The sequence below is a fragment of the Rhinoderma darwinii genome, chromosome 9, assembly GCF_050947455.1.
Source record: "Rhinoderma darwinii isolate aRhiDar2 chromosome 9, aRhiDar2.hap1, whole genome shotgun sequence".
Classification (NCBI taxonomy): Eukaryota; Metazoa; Chordata; class Amphibia; order Anura; family Rhinodermatidae; genus Rhinoderma; species Rhinoderma darwinii.
Genome location: NC_134695.1, coordinates 8,075,971 through 8,092,060, shown reverse-complemented (window position 1 = coordinate 8,092,060; position 16,090 = coordinate 8,075,971). Strand labels below are relative to the sequence as shown.

The 16,090-nt window shown below is 41.5% G+C and overlaps 1 protein-coding gene across 10 annotated transcripts in view; it reads right to left on the bottom strand.

Moving 5' to 3' along the window:
• MARK2 (microtubule affinity regulating kinase 2) overlaps positions 1-16,090 on the bottom strand; it is a 382,575-nt gene that overhangs the window by 44,442 nt on the left and 322,043 nt on the right. For 6 of the 10 annotated variants that reach the window (XM_075837219.1, XM_075837216.1, XM_075837215.1 and 3 more), the window contains 2 exons: positions 11,450-11,704; positions 9,920-9,946 (listed from right to left, as the gene is read on the bottom strand). In XM_075837219.1, coding sequence (XP_075693334.1) covers positions 9,920-9,946; positions 11,450-11,704 — 282 coding nt within the window. The remainder of the gene's footprint in view (positions 1-9,919; positions 9,947-11,449; positions 11,705-16,090) is intronic. The other 4 variants (XM_075837217.1, XM_075837220.1, XM_075837223.1 and 1 more) reach the window with 1 other exon arrangement.

Here is a 16,090-nt window from a genome sequence, read left to right as displayed (position 1 = left end):
AAAATGTGCCCTTGCCTTTAGCTGCATGGATGGAAGAGCCCTGGATGTGGTTTAATAGGAGTGGTCCACCCCTGAAGGTGGCAAAGGCACCTTGGGCTTCTGTGCGAGTGGACCTTGCTTGTTATCCTAGCTTCACATCCTGCAGCTGTATGCACATTAAATCTGGTGGAATACCTTTCCCTCCGGAAGCCTCCATATTAAAGCGAGCATAACAAAAGTAGCTGACTTCAGAGAAAAATGGCTAAAGCAACATAAAGAGAATGAGGACAGCTGGTGGGGAACCACCTTCTCATTCTTGAATCCTGCAAATCGGTTTAAGGGTATAGGAGGATGGATGCAGGAATAATACAGGGGATTTTACACATACTACTCATTATATTAGTTTTATATATATTTGTTAAACTAGTCATTTATTATGACGAATGATATGTAAGAAGACCAAAAACATTGTTCATCACAAACCTAAGCCGTAACGTTTTGACGACCAATACCCTATGTCCTGAAGTAATATTCAAGATCATTGAATGGGTGAATGGACCCAGGTCCCATTTGATGGAAACACCAAGTGAAGTAGCTGGACAATGATAATGAATATGAAAAACAGGAGGGTTTAATAAGGAAGTATGAACAGTTATTTAATTTTCATATTATTCTATGTGTAATATCTTTTTATGCCTATGTGTCAGGACGATGTTTATCGCACATTACGTGACTTGTGTAATGTTTCTCTGCTTAGCTTATCTTGGGTGGTCAGACATCTCAGACAGATCCCGCCTTTTATCTGTACGTTTCAGCAAACAGCTTGACCACCTCTTGCTGAGTAATTGTGGTTTTGTCCTATATATATATGTGTTATACTTGCCAGTAAAATCAGAGAGATATTCTGACAGACAATCATGACTGCTGTGCCTGATTTGATGTACAGAGGGCCCGTATATATTTCTCAAGGCCGACATTAATTTGAACACCACTCAACAAAGAAGGGAAGTCCATTTTGCTTCTGACAAACCCAGTCTACCTGAAGGGGGCTTCCTTGACACCCCAAAAGTCAGTTCTTTGCCCTTAGACTGGTATGCCTCGCTAATAGCGGTCCAAATCCCATGGGGGTATGGTGGTCTTGGAGGCTGGCAGTCAGATTTAACGTAGAGGTCTGTGCCAGATAAATGCGCAAACCAAGCTCATTTTGTGCAGAGTCCTTTCCCTGGGATGCAGAGGAGAGGGACAAAAAGAGAGCAAGACTATGTCCTCGTTAAAGGGTATGTGTCGCTAGAAATAATAATTTTTTTTTCAGTTAAACAATTAGTATTTGAGTGATTACAAATAGTTTAAATTTTTTCACAAGTCAGGAAATATTATAAATTAGATTCTAATTTATAACATTTCCATGTGCTGGCCACTAGAGGCAGCAGTTCCCAAAATTGCAGCATGGTCACTGTGGTAAAGCAACCTCATTGATTTATGCTGCAAATTTGGGGTGGGCACACTCTCTATTAGTGTTTTCACACAATCCCCCCTGCCTTCTTCTGGCTAGTGCCAGGAGAAGGAAGGGTTTGAATGTCTTCAAACCTCCTAAACTGTGTGCCGCCATTTTCTGAGCGACTGCACAGTGTAGGAGGATTAGATACAGGGCTCAGCAGACAGTATCACACGAACATACACGAACATAATACACACATCACATACACAAACATATTACCTGCTCCTGTCGCCGCCGCCTCTGCTGGTCTACGCTCCTATTCCTTGCGCCTTTGCTTCGTTGAACATATGGCCGGAAGCCGCGGCCGGAAGTCGTCATCTTACTGTCCGGCAGCAGCTTGCAGTCAACATGAATATGGCGCCGTATTTCGCTCTACGAACGAGCTTCGTTTTCGTCTGTGTGGGAGCGGCGCATGCGACGTTCCCACAGACGGCGTACGCTTCTGAGAATGGAACGGCTCCCATTCGCATTCTCTATGGGGTTGTATGCGCCGTATAGCATCTCTGTATGTGTCGGCAGATTTTTCTCCCAGGGGGCATTGCAAAAGGACCGATAGAACAGAGACTTGACCCTTGAAGGGGCTTAGGTGTTAAACCCATATGAAAAACCACCAGAAGAAGGGTGAGTAAGCGAGAGGGGGAAAATTGCATCAGTTGGAACCATCTGACTTCACACCAGAAGAAAAAGGCTTTCCCAGTTTTGAGGTAAAATAGAGACAAAGGTTTCTTAGCATTGTCTGGACAACCCGCTCATACAAGTTCTCAGTACGGTGGCTTCAACAGTCATGACATTAAATGGAGCGTAACTAAATTCTGATGGAAGAGTGGACATTAAAAGAGCAGGCAATTTAGAAGAGGAAGACGCCACAGCACGTCGGCTAAAAGAATGACCAGGTCTGCGTACCAGGCCGTGTGGCCAATCGGGAGTGAGAAGAATTACTGGCATTCCTTCCACCTTGATGATTTGTGTTAGCAGACAAAATATGTATGGGAACTCTAACTTGTTCCATGGGATGAGCAGAAAATCTATTGCTAGTGCAAGTGAATCCTGAGCCTCGGCTATGAACGCAGTCAGATTGTGATTAAGTTTAGAGACTACGACGTCCATGTCTGGGAGATCCCACCAAACACACAAGCCTTCGAATACCTCAGGATGAAGGGGCCACTTGCGTGGGTCGAAGCATTCTTGGTTGAGATAGTCGGTCATTTAGTTCTCCACTCCTGGGATGTGCACTGGCAAACAGAGCTGGCACCTGTGCTTCTGCCCACATTAGGATATTGTAATCTCTGACGTAGCTGCGGGTTCTGCCCTGGTGGTTGAGGTAAGCAACTGCCATTGAATGGTCGGTTTGAACCCACATGGGATGGCCTGCCAGAAGATATGTCCAGTGTCAGAGAGACAGAAGAATGGTTTAAAGTTCCAGGTCGTTGATTGGGAAAGATAACACCGGAGGTAACCTCACACCCTGAACTGTTCTAGTCTCAAGTACCCATCCCCAGCCTATTAGACTGGCGTCCGTCAAAACCTTCCATCTGAGACTAAGGAAGGAGTGTTCCAGAATCAGGTTGTTGGAAAGCAGCCATTATCAGAGTGAGTGCTGGAATGACGCAGAGGATAATGGAATGATCCAGAGAAGCTGTGGACTTCTCTAGCCGATCCAGTATAGCCCAGTTGAAGGGGACAGGTCTTAAACTGGGCATATGGAGTTGCTTTCATGGAGGAGACCATCAGGCCCAGCACCCTGATGGAATGATGAAATCGAGACCAACTAGTAACCTAGGAGAGATCGGACTTTCTGTTGGAGGGTGTGATGGACCGCCCTGGGGTTGTATCACTAGCCGGCCAAGCATATCTACATTGGACACATTTCTTGGATAGTCAGAGTGCAGAGCATCTACAAAGAGAGTCTCTCACTCTGGAGGAGATGGCATGTCAATGCATTATACAGAGAGCTTGTTGATTTCAATGGGAAGTGTGTAATGCTTCATTTGCACTGTGCTGGTGCTACAGGGAAAATAAGAACTGGCTGACTGCTTCTTCCACAGATTGTCAAGGGAGCCTTTTAACATAAGCGGACTGACAAACCCATTAATAAACAAAGCTATATGATTCAGCCTGATTCTGTGAAAATGTACACACGTGCAAACTATTATTTCTGGAAAATGAAGGCTAATGATTTTTAAATCATTGGAAGAAAACACGGATAATGATCCCTACTGTAAATTAGCATTTTTTTCCTTCTGCAAAAATATGTCATCTGGTTGCTGCACGATCAAAGATCACCTACTAATAAATGGAAAAGCACATTCTACACACAAAAGCAGGACAATGCTTATTTTGCCATTCCCTCAAATGGCAACAAAAATAAACTTTCAAAAGCCAGATTTAAAAACTAAAACCTTTATAATCACCGTATTAATCTCTATAGCACCATCTTGTTTATAATACAAAGCACTTGCATCTGAGCATGTTTCACGACTGCATTCCTTTCCACCAAAACCAGGGATGGATGTCTTCAGGGAGAAGATGGAAACCTTCTCCAAAGGAAAAATTCTATTCATGCTGGCATCCAAACCAGTTTACAAAAAAGTATTGATGGGGGAACTGAAATTCACTGGTGTGAGCAATCCCAAATAGTGCAGTGGCTTACAACGAATACATTTATTTTGCGAAGACACTGAAAATGTTACATTAGCTAATTGCATTGAACCAGTACAGTGGCCCACAGGGCCCCTATCATTCTGTGTTATGGAGCTGTAGGCACTCTGTGTGCCACCATATGGTGCCTCCATGAGGGACACTTCTAGGGAAGAACACCTCTGCAACCAGCAATTCGTTGAAACATGCGACAATTTTTCAGATGGATTCTGTATAAATCCACAAGAAAACATCTACAAGTGCCTCAGAATAAAATCAGAGACATTTAGGGGTACAGAATTGGACAATACTGGGCGCTATATATTACGGCCGAGTGCAAGAGACCTAAATAAAGAATGAACACTTCACGATGCAACTCTAGGACAAGAACAAACATCATAAGTGTACAATAGCAGCATACACACAAAACTACTTAAAATGTATCCTGCATAGATGAACTTGATGCATTCCCAAGACTACCAACCCCAGCAGTGAAGAGGTATGACTAAGCGCCTGTCATCAATTAGCAAGTAAGGTAAAGACAGAAAGGGCAGTAGTTACTTGATAGAGCTTTTTGAGAAATACATGCAGACAAAAAGATGGACTTCTCTCACACACTAAAGCACAAACCTTTACATTTACAGTTACATTGAGCAAGAGAAATGTAACATTATCAGTCAAGACTTAAAATGAAGGATGAACCGAAATGTTGATAGATTTTTTTCCAAATTATTCAGGTAAGCTTTGCACACTTTTCTAGTGAATTATAAATACAGTCTAGACTGAGCAAATTCAACATTACCTGTGAGTGAACAGTGTTAAAGAGGCTCTGTCACCAGATTTTCACACCCCTATCTCGTATTGCAGCAGATCGGCGCTGCAATGTAGATTACCGTAACGTTTTTGTTTTTTTAAAAACTAGCATTTTTGGCCAAGTTATGAGCATTTTTATATTTATGCAAATGAGACTTTCTTAAGTACAACTGGGCGTGTTTAAAGTTATGTCCAAGTGGGCGTGTATTGTGTATGTACATCTGGGTGTGTTTACTTGTTTTACTAGCTGGGCGTTGTGAATAGAAGTGTATGATGCTGACGAATCCGCATCATCCACTTCTCTTCGTTAACACCCAGCTTCTGGCAGTGCACAGACACACAGGAACTTCATCGCGTCGGATGAGCGAGGACACGCTGTGTGTCTGTGAACTGCCAGAAGCTGGGTGTTAACGAAGAGAAGTGGATGATGCTGATTCGTCAGCATCATACACTTCTATTCACAACGCCCACCTAGTAAAACAAGTAAAAACGCTCAGAGGTTAAAACACAATACACGCCCACTTGGACATAACTTAAAACACGCCCAGTTGTACTCAAGAAAGGCTCATTTGCATAAATATAAAAATGCTTACAACTTGGCCAAAAATGCTAGTTTTTGAAAAAAACAAAACGTTACTGTAATCTACATTGCAGCGCCGATCTGCTGCAATAGGAGATAGGGGTTAGGGGTTTGAAAATCTGGTGACAGAGCCTCTTTAAGTAGTGGACAATCTCACATATTTGCTATACTCTGCTACTAATGGTATACAACTAAAAGAAACAAACTTACGTACTTGTATAGACAAAATAATTGTTCCGTCTGTTACACTAACCTAAGGATACAATTTAGGAATAATACATTTCCATATACAAAAGTTTGACTTATTTCAGAATAGACAAGTTTTCTTCTGAATAGACAGAGCACTTTAAAAAAGCAGCCCTGTTCACACAGTTTTTTTCCGTGAAAAAAACGTGACAAAAAACTGCCGAAATTTACTCTCATTAATTTCAATGGGAGATGGAGGCTTTTTTTTTTCTACCGCGAGCAAAAAAAACAAAAACCGCTCGCGGAAAAGAGCAGCAACATGCCCTATCTTGAGGCGTTTTCCGCCTCAAAAAGCCCATTGAAATCAATGGGAGACAGAAATAAATGTGTTTTTTTGGCAAAAAACGGTCGCGGTTATTCCATCTTTCTGTTGAAGAGATAGTTAAAAAAAAGAAAAGCCTAAAAAAACCGCGGCAAAAATTGCGTGTGGTGCAAAACCACAGCGGATTTTTCCAGGCAGAATTTTCTGCCTGCAAAAATCTCTCTGTGAACAAGACAGACTAGAGATCTAGAGTACGGTACCTTTAAGCATTCACACCCCCATTGTGTTTTCTTTGTTTCAATGCATTACAACCTAAATGAAAATTGATTTTAAACTTTATTTTATGTAATGGACCTGACAAAATAGTCCAAAATATTACAGCAAAATAAAAAAAACAAAAAACCTTTTTTAAATAAACCAAACTAAAAACTGAAAAGTTGTGAGTGCATAATCACCTTTCATTCCACTGTAACAATTTGGACTATTTTGTCCGTTCCCCAGCATAAAATAAAACGTAATTTTTTTTTTACATTCCAGGTTGTAATACAGAAAAACAGGGAAACTACTAAAGGGGGTGGAAACTTTCGCAAGGCACTGCAAATTTCTTATCATGGGTTATATAAATCACTATGGCTATACATGGGAGGTACTTGCTTAGAAGTGCAACAATTTCTTCAAAGACCACAGCTTATTCCCTATACTCTACATTACACAAATAATTGTCCTTCTCTTCACATTTTACATAAATATCTCCTTTCCTCCAGTACACAAGAAATGCAATGGTTTATTCCCACCAGACTGACGACCCTATTTTAGAGTCAGCACAGGTTGATACAGCCCTCTCTCAGTCTCTCCGATGAAGAAAGCCGGCCGTGAATGAGCAGGTGACTCCTATATTCACGCGCAGACTGATCCCACAACTGTCCAGATGGTAGGTAACATGGTGACTGGGGTGCAGGGTAGAAAGCACAAAAACCTGGGAGAGTGTGTGGGGTAAAAGTGTAGGAAGGGGAGAAAAGACCCACTATATGGTAGATCATAAAGCTGCACGGTATAAAGCACCAACTGGGGGGAAATAAACAACAATAAAAAGCTTTGGACACTGCAGATTTAAGACATCCTAGAAAGAGTGTGTGCATGTGCGTGTAGTGCTGTGAAAAAAGTACCTTTCCCAATTTCTTCAACTTTTGCATATTTCTCACACTTGAATGTTTCAGATCACCAAACTACTTTTAATATTAGACAAAGATAACCCAAGTTAACACAAAATTCTCGTATTTAAATAATGGTTTCATGTATTAAAGGGAAAGTGCTGTTTAGCCCTACGTGAAAATATAATTGCCCCCTTAGCTACTAAATCAACCAGTTAACCAAATTCAATTGACAATTGGGTACAATTTCCCTAGCTTATAACCAGACATGATTACTGCTAGACCACATTCTAAAGAGGTTCAACAGATGCCAAACAAAGTAATTGAAATCTACGAGTCTGGCAAGGGTTATAAAGCCATTGCTAAGGCTCTGGGACTCCAGCGAACCACTGAGAGTCATTATCCACAAATGCAGAAAAAATTTCACCAAGAACGTACAATTCCATAGTAAGAAAGACATTGAGCAAAAATGACATCCATAGAAGAATTGTAGGTCGAAAAATACTGCTTACCAAAAAGAACACAACGGCTCGTCTTGCTTTTGCCAAAACACACCTAGATGACCCCAAAGACTTTTAGGATAATACTCCGGACTAATGAGTCAAAGGTGGAACTTTTCAAAGACACGGGTATCATAACATCTGGGGTAAAGCTAACACCGCATTCCAACAATAGAACATCATACTAACAGTCAAACATGGTGGTGGTAGTGTGATGGTCTGGGGCTACTTTGCTTAAAGAGGCTCTGTCACCAGATTTTGCAACCCCTATCTCCTATTGCAGCAGATCGGCGCTGCAATGGAGATAAGAGTAACGTGTTTTTTTTAAAAAAACAAGCATTTTTGGCCAAGTTATGACAATTTTTATATTTATGTAAATGAGGCTTTCTAAAGTACAACTGGGCGTGTTTACAGTTAAAGTACAACTGGGCGTGTATTGTGTGTGTTACATCTTCTTTTACTAGCTGGGCGTTGAGAAGAGAAGTATCATCCACTTGTCTTCACAACGCCCAGCTTCTGGCAGTGCAGACACACAGCGTGTTCTCGAGAGATCACGCTATGACGTCACTCACTTCCTGCCCCAGGTCCTGCATCGTGTCAGACGAACGAGGACACCGGCACCAGAGGCTACATTTGATTCTGCAGCAGCATCAGCGTTTGCAGGTAAGTAGCTACATCGACTTACATGCAAACGCCGATGCTGCTGCAGAATCAACTGTAGCCTCTGGTGCCGATGTGTCCTCGCTCGTCTGACACGATGCAGGACCTGGGGCAGGAAGTGAGTGACATCACAGCGTGATCTCTCGAGAACACGCTGTGTGTCTGCACTGCCAGAAGCTGGGCGTTGTGAAGACAAGTGAATGATACTTCTCGTCACAACGCCCAGCTAGTAAAAGAAGTAAACACGCCCAGATGTAACACACATAATACACGCCCAGTTGTACTTTAACTGTAAACACGCCCAGTTGTACTTTAGAAAGCCTAATTTACATAAATATAAAAATGGCCATAACTTGGCCAAAAATGCTGGTTTAAAAAAAAACAAAAAAAAACACGTTACTCTTATCTCCATTGCAGCGCCGATCTGCTGCAATAGGAGATAGGGATTGCAAAATCTGGTGACAGAGCCTCTTTAAGCAGAACATGGATGACATGTCATTATTGATGGAACCATGAATTCTGCTCTCTATCAGAAAGTACTGAAGGACAATATCCACCCTTTGGTTCGTGAGCTTAAGCTCAAGCGCACCAGGTTTATGCAGCAGGACAACAATTGAAGCACACTGAATGGCTCAAAAGATACAAAATTAAGGTTTTAGAGTCCTGACTTGAACCCCACTGAGATGCTGTGGCAAGACCTTGAACTGGCAGTTTTTGTTTGAAAACCCTCTGACATAGCCGAATTAAAACAATTCGGCAAAAAAGAGTGGGCCATAATTCCTCTACAGCAATATAAAAAACTCATCACAAACATTTGATTACAGTGGTTACAATTAATTTTTTACATGGGTGATCTAGGTTTTGAATAAATCTCTATCCACAATGAATGAACATCTAAAAAGCTGCATTTTGTGTTTACTCGTGTTGTCCTTATTTTATATTAAAATTAGTTGGGTGATCTGAAACATTAAAATGTGCCAAATTTGTAAAGATAGAAGAAATTAGGTGAGGGACAAAACTTTTTTTCACGGCACTATACACACACACACACATATATATATATATATATATATATATATATACACACACACACGATACTCTAATCACAGAGCTATTTTGGAGAATCTTCATATAGTAGTAAAATGCTTTGTAATAAAATCCATTTACATGTGCCATAAAATCAGGTTTAAATAAAATCTCTGTAATATGATTTTTTTTTTCTGGCCCTTACATTTTTCTTCTAACTGCAGTGTGCAAAGCTTATGTCAGCACAGAGTGTCTAAAATGGAGTGTACTAAGTAGCAAGATGCAGAAACAAACCGAGAAAAGAACAGCTATACCCAGAAAAAACACAAAGACATGAGGCAACTCAGATATCTAGAAGGAAAATGTGATAAAGTGTCAAACATATTCACAATCTTAAATTCTTTTAGTGTCCTGAATCTGCCTCAGTTCTCCATGTTGAGTGACGATCACGCACACATAAAAACACACGCTTCCCTAGCCGCACAGGACACAATAGACAAGGACAACAGAGAAGAGCCAGCAGTGTTGGAAAGGAAAACAATATAGAGATGGGAAATCCATGCCTACCTTCTTTGAAATCTAAAAGACAGATTTCTAGATAGAGGGATGGGAGGAAAACAGAAAAACGAAAAAAAAACAAAAACAAAAAACAGATAAGTGAGGGGGTAGGAAAAATATAAATTTATGTCTAAACATGAGATCACTGAATACTATCCCCATCATTGCTGGACTGTAGCAGGAGTAAAAATGTTCCAAAGAAGACTACAATAAATCAACTTGTATGGGTTCTACATTATGGCTGTATCCGTCATAGTGGCTGAAGTATACTAACTGGCCACCTTCGATATAGCCCACACAAGTACATTCGTACCTGCATGGTGAATATTGTTGCTACATCAAAGTGTGTCTATATTCCCTATTCAGATGAGGACCTACCGTATTAGTGTAGAAATTATATAAGGGATCCCATACATTTTATCAACACCAAGAGCGCAGATTTTACCCATAGTGTAGATGCCCTTGAATTAACTTTCCTACAAACTACAGAAAAGGTCAGATAAATCTTTAAAGGACGGGTGTCGCGGGAAAAAATATTTTAAGATCAATTTGCTTTTAGTGTTTTATTAAAAAAAATGTTATTTATTTGTGTGTGTTTTACTTTTTTTTTCCAAACTTTTTATTCTGTATGGGGGCTGCCATTTTTTTTTTCATCTCTGTATGTGTCGATTAACGACACATACAGACATGGAATACGGCACATACAGCCCCATAGAGAATGCGAACGGGAGCCGTACCATTCACTATGCTGTACGCCGTCTGTGTGGGAACGGCGCATGCGCCACTCCCACACAGTCCAAATGGAAGGTCTTCGGCCGAGCGACATCCGGCCGCCATTTTCTTGTGGACCGGAAGCCGCGGCCGGACAGTAAGAGAACTACTTCCGGTCGCGGCTTCCGGACATGTGTTCTGAAGCAAGCACTAGGAGCGGAGGGAACAGACGGACCGAAGGGAGCGGCGGCAGCAGGAGCAGGTAAGTTATGTCAGTGTTTGTTCGTGTTTTACTGTGTGATTACCACTGTATGTAAGCCTACTACACTGTGAATTCGCTCAAAAAAATGGCGGCACACAGTGTAGGAGGCTTGAACATTCAATCCCCTCCTTTCTCCTGGCACTAGCCAGGATAAGGGAGGGGGGATTCTGTGAGCTCACTAGAGCGTGTGTGTTTACACCAAATTTGCAGCATAAAGCAATGTGGTTGCTTTACCACATGCCAATGCTGCAATTTTGGGAATTGCTCCCTCTAGGGAATCGCTCCCTCTAAATTAGAATCTAATTTATAGTATTTCCTGACTTGTGAAAAAATATAAAAAAATTATAACAATGTCTAATCATGTTATAACTGTTTAACTAAAAAAAATAATAATAATTTTCTAGCGACACATTCCCTTTAAAAAAACAGTGTTACTAAATATGTTTAGGTAAAATCTAACAAAATAGACATTTAGATTAAAAAAAAAGCAACAATATGCTTCACACAAAATATTATAGGTCAGTCATTTTTCAGAGTAAATTCTACAAGACCGTTTTGCATCTCACCTGCGTCCAAACTTCGATGTGAACTTGCTAAAGATGCTTCCAGTGGCCCCCCGACGACCTTGGCTAATACCAGAAGGAGAGGCTGGTGTAACGCCCCCAAATTGTGAATTCTGCTGGTCCCGAGCTTGGCGAAGCTGACCAGCATGAAATGTGCTCCTACTGGATACTCCACGTGGGAAGTTGGTCTTCTCTGAGGCAGCACTACTGATGTTGTGAGCAGATGGGGATGCAACAGGGACTCTTTGAGGGGCTGTGCTGTTAGTTGTAGGAAAGAACAAAAAAAAATATTAAACAAATTTGTGGGGTTTGTACCTTTTGACTTACATGCCTGCTGCTTTGGTGCAAAATATTTTTTTAAAGTGATACCAACAATAACTATTACAAAGAATTGAACTTTAATGTGCATAAGTGTTCACCCCCCCCCCCCCCCCCCCGAAAGTCAATACTTTGTGGAGCCACCTATTGCTGAAATTACAGACACAGATCTCTTGGGTTATATCTCCATTAGCATAACACATCTAGACACTGGGATTATTGCCCATTCTTCGAGGCAAAACTGATCCTACTTCAAGTTAGATGTGATGTGTTGGTGTACAGCAGTCTTTACGTCATGCCACAGATCCTTAAAGAGACTCTGTCACCACATTATAAGTGTCCTATCTCCTACATAAGGAGATCGGCGCTGTAATGTAGGTGACAGTAATGCTTTTTATTTTAAAAAAACGATCTATTTTCACCACGTTATTAGCGATTTTAGATTTATGCTAATGAGTTTCTCAATGGACAACTGGACGTGTTTTACTATTGACAAAGTGGGCGCTGTACAGAGGAGTGTATGATGCTGACCAATCAGGGTCATGCACTTCTCTCCATTCAGTACCTCAGCACATAGGGATCCTTTTAGATCAGTATGTGCTGTCTTATACTAACACATTAACGATAATGAAGTGTTTAGACAGTGAACAGACATCCCACGGGATGTCTATTCACAATCCCAGCACTTTGTTAATGTTTCTGTGGTAGTTACAGCAGAGCAAGCGTAATCTCGCGAGATCACACTGTAAATGACAGGTTACGCTTGCTCTGCTGTAACTACCACAGAAACATTAACAAAGTGCAGAGATTGTGAATAGACATCCCGTGGAATGTCTGTTCACTGTCTAAACACTTCCGTATCGTTAATGTGTTAGTATAAGACAGCACAGCGATCTAAAAGGATCCCAATGCGCTATGTAAATGAATGGAGAGGAGTGCATAACGCTGATTGGTCAGCGTCATACACTCCCCTGTACAACGCCCACTTGGTCAATAGTAAAACAGCACAGTTGTCCATTGAGAAACTCATTAGCATAAATCTAAAATTGCTAATAACATGGTGAAAATAGATTGTTTTTTTAAAATAAAAAGCACTGCTGTCACCTACATTATAGCGCCCATCTCCTTATGTACAATATAGGACACTTATGTGGTGACAGAGCCTCTTTAATTGGATTGAGGTCTGAGCTTGGACTCAGCCATTCCAAGACATTTAAACGTTTCCCCTTAAACCACTCCAGTGTTGCTTTGTCCTGCTGAAATGTAGATCTCCGTCATGGTCTCAAATCTCTGGTAGGCAAACAGGATTTCCTCAAGAATTGCCCTGTATATACTGCCATCCATCTTTACTTCAATCCTGACCGGTTTTCCAGTCCCTGCCAATGAAAACCAGCATGATGCTGCCACCTCCATGCTTCACTGTAGGAATGGTGTTCTTGGAGTAATGGGAAGTGTGGGGTTTGTACCACACATAGTGTATGCGATGAGGACCAAAAAGTTTAATTTTAGTCTCATCTGACTAGAGAACCTTCTTCCATGTGTTTGGGATGTCTGCCACAGGCGGTTTGGCAAACTCAAAACGTGTTTTCTTATGTTTTTCTTTAACCCCTTCAGGACCCAGCCTGTTTTGGCCTTCAGGACACAGCCGATGTTTTCAAATCTGACATGTGTTACTTTATGTGGTATTAACTCCGGAATGCTTTTACCTATCCAAGCAATTCTGAGATTGTTTTCTCGTGACATGTTGTACTTTAGGTTATTGAAAAAATATGGTCGATAAATTCGGTATTTATTTCTGAAAAACACCAAAATGTAGCAAAAATGTTCAAAAATTAGAATTTTTCTAAATTTAAACGTATCTGCTTGTAAAACAGATAGTAATACAACACAAAATAGTTACTAGTTAACATCCCCCATATGTCTACTTTATGTTTGCGTCATTTTTTGAACGTCCTTTTATTTTTCTAGGACGTTACACGGCTTAGAACTTTAGCAGCAATTTCTCATATTTGAAAGAAAATTTCAAAAGGCCATTTTTTCAGGAACCAGTTCAGTTCTGAAGTGGCTTTGAGGGCCCTATATATTAGAAAATACCCATAAATCACCCCATTTTGAAAACCACACCCCTCAAGGTATTCGAATCAGCATTCACAAAGTGTTTTAACCCTTTAAGCGTTTCACAAGAATTAAAGCAAAGTACAGGTGAAATTAACAATTTTTTTTTTTTTTTGCCAAAATTCATTTCTAATACATTTTTTTTGTAACACAGAAGGTTTTACCAGAGAAATGCAGTTCAATATTTTATTGCCCAAATTCTGCAGTTTTTAGAAATATCCCACATGTAGCCCTAGTGTGCTAATCAACTGAAACACAGGCCTCATAAGCAAAGGAACACCTAGTGGATTTTGGGCCTCCTTTTTTTAGAATATATTTTAGGCACCATGTCAGGTTTGAAGAGGTCTTGTGGGGCCAAAACAGTGGAAACCCCCCAAAAGTTACCCCATTTTGGAAACTACACCTCTCAAGGAATTTATCTAGGGGTTTAGTTAGCATTTTGACCAAACAGGTTTTTTGCAGAATTTAGTGGAATTAGGCAGTGAAAATGAAAATCTACTTATTTTCTGAAAAAACATAGAAATTTTTTTTTTTTTCTTATTCAAAATTTTTATTGAGTTTCAGAACACAAAAGTTACAAAACATAGTGGAGGGGAGACCTCCACACCTTAAATAAAAAACAAACAAGGTCAGTGCCAAAGCAAAAACAAACAAAACACCAAAGGGAAAATCACTAATGTGCATCACATCTCAACATGCAAAAAAATGGTCGGTGTACAACAGTAGCATGAGTAATCCTAGAGGCATAACAGGAGGTACAACTAGACCACTTAATTCAAACAGAGAAGAAGAGGCACATTACCCTAGACAGGGGAAGAGAAAGTATAGAGAAAGGCCCCAAGAGAGGGAGGGATAGGAGGGAGGGAGGGGAGAGGACAAGGGGATCCTGGACTCCAGTTCCGGCGTTTTATGAATGAAAATCAGCTGCGAGCAAAAGCCATAGTACATTTCACAGGGGTATAAGCCGACTCAGGTGACAGCCGTGAGATAGGAAGGAGAAGAAAGAAAGACTATCCAGGGAGACCATGTAGACGTGTATTTTACCACAGCCGCCGGGGAGTGAGCCACCAAGTGTTCCATTCGCTGTATCAAGGCAACTTCCCGAAACCACTCATCCAATGTTGGGGGTATGGCCGTTTTCCACCTGCGCGGGATCACTGATTTTGCCGCCTGAAGAAGATGTCTAGTTAGGGAGCTTTTATAAACGTGTATTGGCATCGGGAACATGAATAAAAGAGCTGCTTCCGGGGAGTTGGGGACACCTACTCCAGTAACCTCCAATATCAATTTAAGTACCGCATCCCAAAAACTCCTCAACAAGGGACAACTCCACCAGACATGTGACATGGATCCTCCCGCAGCACCACAGCGCCAACATTTGTCAGGCACAGATGGATACCATTTGTGAAGCGCAGCCGGGACCCTATACCATCTAGATACAATTTTGTAGCTAGTTTCCTGGGCCCTAATGGCTATAGAGGCTTTTTGTGAGAGGGAGAAACACCTCTTCCATTGTGCGTCAGTAAATGTAGTATGTAATTCTCTCTCCCAGGCCCCACAGAAGGAGGGCAGTTGTTGAGAACGCTGTGAAAGGAGCAATTTATATATTGTGGATATGGTATGGGTAGGGGGCTGGGAGGAGACACATAGGCGCTCAAAGTCCGTCAACACCCTGTGAAGATGTGCGCGTCGGTTAACTGTTCCATAAAAATGTTTTAACTGGGCATATTCATATATATGGCGAGTGAGGGGCACGGCATCGGGATAGATGGAGGTTAGAGGGAGAAGAGAGGAAGCGGAGATGACCTGAGCAAAATACATGGGGTCGGTGGACGACCTGCCTAGGAAGGAGCGACCAGCTTTACCAGCAGGAAAGTCTGGATTATCTGTGATAGGAGTTAAAGGACCCAGAGGGTCTATAAGCGTACTTCCGGGCCCTAAGGACCTCAACGCCATGAGGGTATGATAAACAACAAAGGAGGCTTGAGTCGGTCTATTCCCGGGCAGGATCCACGGCTGGGATGATAGGGTACTGGGACATAGTTGTTGAGCCAAACGGACCCACAATTTTGATTCACGGTTATGAAAAAAATCTAAAACCCGTGCGTGAGTTGCCGCCAGATAGTAGAGCCGACAGTCCGGCAGACCAACCCCACCTGTACCCCTGGAACGAGTCAGCAGAGCCCGGCTCAAACGTGGATGACCATTTGG